The 10,846-nt window shown below is 38.5% G+C and overlaps 1 protein-coding gene across 1 annotated transcript; it reads left to right on the forward strand.

Annotated features, from left to right (window-relative positions):
• Window positions 1-373: 373 nt before the first annotated feature.
• PKNH_0807000 (histone deacetylase 2, putative) lies at window positions 374-6,775 on the forward strand (the record flags this gene model as incomplete). Its single annotated transcript, XM_002258675.1, has 1 exon — window positions 374-6,775. The coding sequence occupies one exon, from the start codon at window positions 374-376 to the stop codon at window positions 6,773-6,775; it is 6,402 nt and encodes a 2,133-aa protein (XP_002258711.1).
• Between the last annotated feature and the right edge of the window lie 4,071 nt (window positions 6,776-10,846).

Consider the following 10,846-nt stretch of genomic DNA (forward strand, 5'->3'; position numbering starts at 1 on the left):
GACACAACAGAATATAACTGAGCGCCGAGTCAAGGTGTAGGTGCAGTAAAACACGTGTAACCGTTCACCCGTTAAATTGTCTGCAATTCGGAAAATTACCCCTGTGCATATCAGTTGTTCATCTGTACACACACCCAAATGTGTGTGCAAAGTATGATATCTGAAAGAGTACCCAATAGATGATCGTTTACAACACATGTAATATCTTTGCACGGGTGTAAGTGGAGGGACGCCTCTCCAGTCTTCACTACGCCGGATATATTACTGCACGTGCAGTCAACCACACACATACATACGTATGAAGTTATATATGAAGACACGCAGGTAACACACTCCATCATAGAAAAGCTACATACACAGCCGTTTGCTAAATATGAAAAACAGAATTATAAATACTGAACGTAAAAATGAAAATAAGAAGACACCATTAAAGCAGGACACAGTAGCACGTTTAAAACTTTCGGACAAGGAATCCTGCTTTAATAATTTCATCATAGAAAAATTCGACAACATAAATGACATTAGTTTATATTTGAGGGAATCCAATAACATAGATGATAGTGCACAGCAGGTGGTGGGCGACGATGTGTTTATGGTTGATCTTATGGGATCTGTCGATGAGGGGGCGCTTAGGAATGGTGATTTAGGAAATTTCAATAGGAGTAACGGGAATAGGAGGGGCAAAACTGGGGGCACTCCCCTCTGGAGGAGTTCCAGAAATAAGAGCAATCGTCATGTCAGTGACAAGAACGTAATCAGCAATAGCACCATTAACAACCACGTTAGTGGTAATCACAGGGGGGTAGATCCCTCCAGTAATAATCGCTCGAATAGTGACCACTCCCCGAGTAGCCTCTACCCAGGTGATCGTCTTGCTGGGGACCATCAACCTAGTGAGCTCTCCCTGGATGTCCTCACAAAAAGTAACAAAAATGGCATTCTCAGCAGCAGCTATAAGAGGAAGGAATTCACAGGAGATGGTAGAATCCCGCGCAAGAAGAACAGTGAGACGGAGAAAATTTTGAGGAACGATCGCCATGAAAGAGGGGAAAAGGGAGAGCGGAAGAGAAGAAGCAAAAGTGATATCAACCAAAGGGGTAGGAAAAGAAAAAAAAAGTCCAGTGAAGAAAGGGAATTTATAAACGCCAAGCCAAGGTTAGGCATACGGAATAATGTGATCAATAAGAATTACTCAAAAGGGAGGAATAAATTGCAAACGGGTTCTTCTGTTAGGAAGGAAAAACAACTTATGAGGGGACAATTATCATCCACTAGCAGCAGCAATGATGGAGAATTCAGAGCAAACAAGTACCTTCTTGACAAAATATTTCTGTCCCTGAAAAAGAAGAGTAATTCGATGGAACAAATGAACAACAGTTTTTATATTGAATATGATGAGAATGCTGATTTAGACGTTGATGGAGAGTCGGGCACAGATTTAGAGGTAACTGGGGGAGGTACAACAGCGGGCGGTTTCTCCGCTGGTGCACCTTCTGGCTTCCTTGCTAATGTTAAATTATCTGCTTCTGACGGTGTTACGGGAGGGGCGGCTGTAGCATCCCCCGATGGAGTCTCTAGTTCCTACGCAGACAATGCACTGGACGAATACTACCCACCCGAGGATCAGAAAAACCTGCTTCTCAGAAAAAACAATTATCACACATATTGCAACAGAAATAGGACGCATAAAAAGAGTAACGTAAACCATTTGTACAAAAATACTAATATTAATTATAAGGACCAGCAAGCAGGTAATTTAAAGAATGGGAAAATTTTCCCCTACTCCAAAAGTGGCAGTAACAATGTAGAATATGACTGCATAGGTTTTGTGTGTGATGAAGAATACATGTGCCAAAATCTGCACTTTGATGAAAATCACGTTGAAAGTCCAGACAGAATAAAATGCATTATAAAAGCATTGAAAGAAAAAAACGTAATAAATAAAATGGTTCAAATAAAATGCAGAGAAGCACTATATGAGGAAATTAAAGAATGCCATACGAGTACACATATCAATAATATCTTTTACGCCCTAAAGAGGAAATTAAAGTACAACAAGAAGGATGTTATATATCCCTTTGATAAACACGATACATATTATACGTTGTACACGGGTACAGTTTCGAAGAGGGCCGTTGGGGGATTGCTAAATCTCTGTGATGTTATTTTATCTAATAAAAATGAAAAGTTTAAGTACATTGATTTTAAGAAATCCTTCGGATATAATTATAACTTTTACAACAATATTCCACCAAATGGAGGAAGAAGATTCGGGTGGAACAGAATTAATCACAACAGTAATTTCAAACGCTCCATGTCGGAGAGCAACCTGTACATGATGAGTCGGTTCGACTCGCGCGACAGCCGGAGTTGCGATGACAGCGGTGGGGTAGGTCATGTTGGTGGTGTAGGTCATGTTGGTGGTGTAGGTCATGTTGGTGGTGTAGGTCATGTTGGTGGTGTAGGTCATGTTGGTGGTGTAGGTCATGTTGGTGGTGTTGCGGACCTCAGCCGTAACACCAAAAATAAGCAACTTTCCAATGGAACTGCTAAAAGGGGTACTCATAAATCTGTTAGTACGTCAAACTACTGCTACGGCTGGAACCACGCCGAGCGTGCGAAGCCTCCAAATGAGGTACCTTCCACCCTCGAAGAACCTACCAAGGATGGGAGTATCGCCTGCGTCCGTGATGCCAAGTTGACTGATAGAGCTACCTCATCGGAGCTACCACAGGGAGATACCCAATTAGCTAACATGGTTGAGAAAAGGCACCCGATGATTAATCCTCAGAATAACCCCTTGAATAGGGAGGAAGTGCCCATTTTTAACAAACAGTTTAGGAGCTACTCAACCTCCATGTGTAGCGTTAAGGAGTGCACAAGCAGTAGCAACGCATTCACCGACATCAACTGCGGATTCGCTGCTATAAGACCACCTGGACACCACTGCAGTAGAAATAGCCCTTCCGGTTTTTGCATATTCAACAACATCAGTGTAGCGTGCAAATATATTTTTAAAAAATATGGAATAAGGAAAATATTCATTTTCGACTGGGATGTGCACCATGACAACGGGACGCAAGAAATATTCTACAGTGACAAAGACGTCTTGTGCTTTTCCATTCATAGGTTTGATAAAAAGAAGAATGATGGGAAGAAGAAGAAAGGTGAGGGAGCTGTCAACAAAGGCGCAAACTCCACTGCTGGAGGAGGAACGACCAATGGTGAAAAGGGGAAAAGTAGCAAAGGCAAGAAGGGAGAAATCAACAAAGGTTCGAATAAACCGTTTAAGGCGGACACTAAAGGCTCCTCTATATTGGATCCCATCTTGGACTCAACACAGGGTACCTCATCAACTACACACGACAACAGAAAAGTTGCTACTATTTCCAGCGAATTTCCAAGTAATGCCACACAAATAGATGACATGAAAAAGAAGAAGAAAAAGAAGACCAAAGAAAAAGGAACGAAAGAGAAAAAGAATATCAAAACCTATGAAGAAAATTTATTTTATCCTCGCACAGGAGCGAAAAATGAATTAGGAAGTAAAAGTGGTTACAAGTTTAATATCAATGTTCCTCTCGAAAAAGGTTACAACAATTGCGATGTTTATTACGTATTTAAATATCTACTCCTTCCTGTATTGGAGAATTTTCAGCCTGAGTTTATTTTCATATCATGTGGGTTCGATGCTTCTATTAAGGATCCCCTTGGGGAGTGTAACCTCACACACAATTTTTATCAATGGATGACTTTGCAGTTAAAAAATTTTGCCGATATTTTCTGCAAAGGAAGAATTATTTTAGTTTTAGAGGGAGGGTACAATTTGAATTACCTTCCCAAGTGCACCCTAGCGTGTATCAAGGCGTTAATCAAAAAGAACAGAAATAGAAAGAAGGAGTACCCCCTCCAACGCAACTACCAATGGACTAGGAATACATTCACCGATGGGGGGATGATTACAAAGGGAGGTGGATTATCGACTGTTACACCCAATAATGGAGTTCTCTCAATAAAGGAAGCCCTCACGGAGGGTGTTCAAACTAGTGAACGAAACGGTTCACCGGGCGGGTCACCAAACGAATCATCAAGCAGAGACGAAATGACCCCCTCAAGCGATTCCACATTTAACAAGATGCAGAATTGGAGGCAAATAAAGCATGGATGTGTTATTAATAACAACAACAAAGATAAAGACCACGTTAATTTTTACAAGTTCAAATGCTATTCAAATTATAAAACTTCAAATATGCATGTCAAACACGTGGAAGGCAGGACATACACTAGTAGCATGACATCCAAGAAGAAGGAGCTCATCACAATGGGGATGCTGCACTACTCCACGTACAAAGTAATAAAATATTTTCTGTGTATCCTCAAGGGGGATCCATTCCACCTTAATATTAAATTGCCACCGTACAATTCTTTTTTAAAAAAAAAAGGATTAGAAAATAAGAAATCAAGTCTTGAAAGGAAAATTAGCATATTCAAAAAGGTAGATGTTCGATCAGATCATCCTCGCCTTGACGGAAGTAGTTACTCCCATTATGGAGAAGGACATGATCAGAATGAGTTCCATAGTGGGGAGGGTGGTAGCCATGAGGACCCTCCATATGATGAAGAGGATGGTGGAATCATGAATTCTTACATGAAGAAAAAAATAAAGCAAATGAACAGATACAACGAAACATACAAAAAGCAATACTCTATGTCATCCACTACCATTTCGAACTTGTCACACAGCGATCTCTATATTTCGAACGACGAATTTGATTACGACAGCTCAGACAGTAGCAGGAGCAGTAAAAGAAAAGTTATCTTACTGAATAAGCTAAAATTGAAAATAAGTAAAAACGGCAATAGTAGTAGTGCACCCACGACATCTCGACCCTTGCCTAAAGGAGAAAAAAGCAAAAAGCACCAGAGGAGGAAGCCAAAGCAAACATTTTCCATTCATAGGAGTAACAAAAAGCAGCTTAACGGAGTAGAATTATGGGACCTCACCAATGTCTCTGACAAGGATGACATAATAAACGTCAGCGATCACAATATCAGTGAAGGGGATGGCCGGAAAGGTATAATCGATGGAAATGGAACCTCGGTGTCTTCCAATTTGATTCTAGCCCAGCGTCCTCCCTACAAAAGTGATCATCATGACGACCATCTTGGCTTCGATCTAACGAACTTGAAGTACTGTCAAGACCAACTGCAGAAATCCTTCACCATGTATACCCAGAGAAAGAAAGGGTTCATATTCTTCTATGGTAGTGGACACAGAAATCAATGGATCTTACCTGCTCATCAGAAAATTACGCGCATAATTAAGCTCTGTTCTGATTTAGAAGCCTATTTTTATGCCTGGCTCTATCTATGTTGCGAGATAAAAATCAGTATTTCGGCCACGATGGAGGATTATGCTTCCATCCTCGAAGGTAAGGTAACCGTCGAGGGCCTCCCTCTAAGTCTTCATTCATCCGAAGAGAAGAAAACACAAGCCAGAGAGCTGTTAAAATTTACTGTCCCGTGTTATCATTCCTTTTTAAGGAAAACGCAATTGCTACAGCTGGGCTACCAGGAAGGGGCTCCTCAAAACTTTCAAGTAGAGAACATTGTAAAGGAACGTAGCGAAAGTAGTGGCGAGAAGGATGCAACAGAAGGTAACCACCAATGGAAGACACAATCCATAGATGGTGGATTACACCACAAGGAAAAAGGAAAAAGAAACCATGATGGTAACTTAAAGGATAACTCGAAAAATAATGTCGTGGTGCTAAATTCTGGTGAAAATTGTGCAAGCCAAAATGTGGATTATAAAGGCGGAAGTAGCCGTTCGTTCAAACTATGTATGAAGGGAAAAAATATGAGGGAGCAGAAACAAAATGGCAGTGTGACCGATAAAGCAAGAGGAACAAAACAGCATGAAACAGTTTTAGAAAGTGAAAAAAGTAAAACGGCCATATCTTTAGCCAATGTGCTAAGTAAAATGAGACACCCATGTGTCATGGATGTAAAAATGGGGGTTAGATTATATGGTGATGACTGTGATGAGGATTCTATACAGAAAAAAATTCAAAAGGCAAAGAGCAGATCGTGTCTGTCGCATGGATTCCATTTAACAAGTGTAATAGGTTGGGACAAAAAAAAAGAAGAACCCTTTTTTATATCAAAGGAGGATGCTCATTCGATAAAAACTGATGATGATTTTGTCGATGCATTTATGTCCTACTTTTTAGCATGTGATAATGTACACCTATCCAAAATGTTGCTAAAGAAGCTGCTTCTCGTCCTAGAGCACATGAAAGCTTTCTTTGAATCTCAACAGCTATTTGCCTTCTACGGAACTAGCTTGTTATTTGTTTTTGATTCGGATCCCTCCAAGAATAAAGGCGATGGTGAGGGGGATGCCGAGGTGGCAAAAAATTCAACTAACGAAGTGATAGACCTAACTGATGTGAACAGCGCCAGCCTAGGAATTCACCCAGAAGAAGAAAGAAGCAACAAAACGGAAAAGGGAGATCACGAAGATATTTTCAACTTTAAGGAAAAAATGCAGAAAATTTTTGAAGACTCTCTAACTTCGGAAGAAAGGGAAATATACATGCAGAAAAAATTAAATTACAAAATTTTGAAAAGCGCCAACATATACATAATTGATTTTGCCCATGCTAGTTTGAATAGGAATGAAAAGGATCAGGGGTTCCTCCTGGGAATAACATCCCTTCATCGTGTCATGAGAAAAACAATTCAAAGGATCGAGGCCCTTTATCTTGCCTAGTGCTCATTTGGGGGGATAGACAAGAATTATTCACTTATTGTTACGCGAATTGTACAGCATCTTCCTTAAACTAACCTTATTAGTTAATTTGCATGAAATGTACTTTTATCCCTTGAGGTACATTCATATGAAAAATTTTCATAAATTTGTCATTTTATTTATTTTTTTTTTTTTAAACTGTATAAAATGGCTTAAATGTACACCGATATAGGGTATTTTACCCTCGGTAACCTATTCGTTATTCCCATGCGGTGCATCTACTCAGCATGCTAAACCATTTTGTCACCTTCAATGTTCTTTTTGAGGTACCGCATTGTTAATTTACCCTTATCTGTCAAATTTGTCTCTTTATGGCTTTTTTTTTTTTTTTTTTTTTAATAAATTTGAAATATCAGCAACATTAAACCCTAAAAGGAAGTTCAATTTTGATGCGACATTTACCCGGGAATTTTTTCCCCTATTGCCTTAAGTCGTGCTGCAGAGTTTGGGGCAATTTTGACGCTATTATTATTTCTCCCATTTATGGCCATTTTTTTTTTTTTTTTTTTTCATCATCCATGTGGCTCATTATGCACATATTCCCATGCGGACATTACGCAGGTGAATGCCTTTTATCATTTGATCATCTAATCTTCACGTTTCTGTCCCTGTTTTGGAGAATACCTTATTTCATGTGCACCGAAACTTCGCCAAACTTTTAGCACAAATATTTTTTTTACACTGTGCGTATGTTACTTTAACGTCTTTTTTACATCACACCATGAAATGATTAATCCAAGTTTTGGCCACTTTCATTCATTTCATCCTTCTGATAGTTATTATTTTATTTGTTCTTTCTAGTGTAACACACTTTGGTGGAAGTACAATGATTTCCAAAATGAATGTGTCATTTTTTATGTAGACGAAGAGTATACGACACAGCGCATTGGCAGGGGTAAATCAGGGAAAACGAGAAACAGCCACGCTGATGGTACCAACTTGTTAATTGCTTTCACCTCCTCCTTTTTTTCATCTTGTTATATATCTCATTCCCTTATAGGCAAACACAAATGTGTGTTTGCTCGTAGGTTCTTTTGACGCTATTTTTTTTTTTTTTTTTTTATTTTATTTTATTTTTTCGTATTTTCTTCTCTATACTCTCACAAAATATGCGTAGAAACATCCTGCAGAATTTTCATAGCTCGAGTTAAAGCCATCTTGGTAACATGAAACATATGTCCTTGCGTGTGGACATAATTATTACCACATTTATTCCGAATACGATGGAACTGATAAATGGAACCAACCATAAGGGCATGACACATTCACTCAGCGGGATGCAAACTCCTTTCCCCACTACTTGGTTGCCTTTCTAATGCAACTTCAGATTAATGCGCCATGTACGAAACTGTTAAAGTAGCTTGAAAGTGGAAAAAAAAAAAAAAAAAAAAAAAACGGGGAAATGTGTTCCTAGAGTGAATACCCCTTAACAATTATACATGCACCCTTCCTATGGAAAATTTGTTAAGGAACAAAGAACCAAAATCGAAGGTTAGGGAACCACGCAAATTCACAACATGCGTTTTCCTACATATGGATAGTCCGTTCTGCTTTTTCTTTTTTTTTTTTTTTTTTTTTTATCCCCTTCTTTTGCAGAGCATACAATATCATGCTTAACGTGAAAAAAAATGTATCTATATTTTTATAAAAGGAATTTAGGCCAAATGGAGAACAAGAGTGTACAATATTTTTATGCAAAATTACAAAAACAATTGTAGCCGCATTTGTATTCGCTCTTGTTGCAATTTATTCTGAAGAAATACTTTTTGTATGGTGTTTTTTTTTTTTTTTTTTTTTTTTCTCTTCCTGTATTGCATAAGAAGTTATTGCCTACAATTGTTCTGATTCCGCCTGCATCATTTTAAGTCGGCATCTTGAGCATTCGCGAGTATATATATAACATGGGCACGCGAAAATTGCCTTCGCGTAAGGTCGTGCAAGAATTACATCTCCGTGGCAAAATGCCCCTCATTAATGAATGGAATTGCTTGAAAAAGGGAGAGGGTCAGGGAAATGAGGTTGTGTCCGTTAATATTTACAAACACCTATAATATATAAACATATATATATATGGTATGGACCCCCTTCGTGAGCTTAGCCTACCACCGCGAAACCCTTCTCGCGGAAATAAAAATGCCAATTACGAACCAAGTCAAATTTACGCGCACAGTTTGCTGCTTTTTGTTTTTTATATGCACGTAACACCTACCATTTTATTTGGTTAATCCTGTGTTCCTTTTGAACGCATTTTACGAACCTTTTTATACTTCCGCTCTGGCGGCTTTTATTTACCTTTTCCTTTCCTTTTTTTTTTTTTTTTTTTAATGTAAAAATTTTCTTATTTCAGTTGATTTCCTTTTTTATATTTTAAATAATACTACTTTTTAGCCCTTTTCAATTTAACCTTTTTTTTTTTTTTTTTGTTCCCAATTTATGAGGCATATATATGTACTACACGTTCATGTAATGCCATACGTGTATAATGCTATCCGAGTACATGCTACGTAAACTATATGCTGTGTGAATGTACGGAGCTCAAGCATATGTTATGTTTATGCTTTGCCCGTAACTTGGCGCATACGTTGTAATTGTATCGACTAGTTGTACTCCCGAGTTGTATACCTTTGCAGGCGCACTTCCAAGCGACCTCCGCGGGAGTACATTCCCCCCAAACATTATTAATGGTACACCTTTTTGCCATCACTTATTTAATATAAATAGCAGGGGACTTGCGTTTTACCGTGTGGTATTATAATTCCTGTGGGTGTTACAGTACGTGAAAGTATGAATGGAAAATTTTTCGTGCCTCCCACACGTTGATATACATTTTTAACAATAATATACACTATGTTGTATACACGCGCGTGGAATGATGGTAAAAAGGGGAAAATTATTTCTTACTAGTTTAAAAATGAATGCAATTTTTTTATACATTTTTGTGTGTATTTGAAGGAACCATTTGAAATTGTAAATTTCAAATTATATCAATTCTCATCAATTCGCTTCGTTTCGTTTTATTTCCTTTTTTTTTTTTTTTTTTTTTTTTTTTTTTTTACTTGCGATTAAACTGGGGTTTGCTGTGTCATCCGATTTTACAATTCACGTGTTATGAAAGTGAACGTATGTACGCTGCTGCATATGTGGATGCGCATACATACGTATACTTCCATCATGCACATATATGTGAACATATGTATATATGCACATTAAACTTATACACATCCGTACGTGGACCACGTGTGTTATGCGCACGTTTGTGACCATGTAAGATTGTTGAACGTTTGTATTCAGCTCATTTAGAGGATATATACGTTTATACAGTATACACCCTTTACGCATATGCAAACAGAATTGTACACATAGAAACGCAAACATTTGTAAGGAAACTGTTGAGTGAAAAAATACATTCCCCATGTTTTCCCCTCTGTTTTTTTTTTTTTTTTTTTTCACTTATTATTCTGTTTAATTGTGTAAATTTTGGAAATATGCGAATTTGCTGAATTCATGAAAAAAAAAAAACAAATACTTGTGACTTTTTTGTTTTAACGTATCCCCATAGTAGCACACTTTCTTCGAACTCTTTTTGTATTCCCCCGTTCTTTTTTTTTTTTTTTTTTTTTTGCATTGTGTACATGTGCGTGTATAGAAGTGCTCGAGAGGAGTTGCATTTCCGCGTGTACCTGGGGACAGTTACATTTGATACCCTCGCCTCGAAGACTGCGCATGCGTAGTTGCATTTGAATGGAGCACACGCACCGCCATCACCATTGGCTTGACAACACTCAGAGCACTTGGTCTGTGCAAGCACGTATAAACTGCTTGTATATATGCACGAATGTAGGCAAACGCGCATATACCCGTACGTAAGCTACATTTCGGTGTCACGAGGTAAAAAGTACTTGGTAGAACCGCAGGAAGTGTCACGCGGATCAACACGCCAAGCAACTTGCGAAGCACCTCGTCGACGCGCATGCAGACCTTGCCAACTTGCACCAACCTACATCACCCCGTCCCGTATTATGTACATTTATA

This window comes from Plasmodium knowlesi (genome assembly GCF_000006355.2).
Source record: "Plasmodium knowlesi strain H genome assembly, chromosome: 8".
NCBI classification, from domain to species: Eukaryota; Apicomplexa; class Aconoidasida; order Haemosporida; family Plasmodiidae; genus Plasmodium; species Plasmodium knowlesi.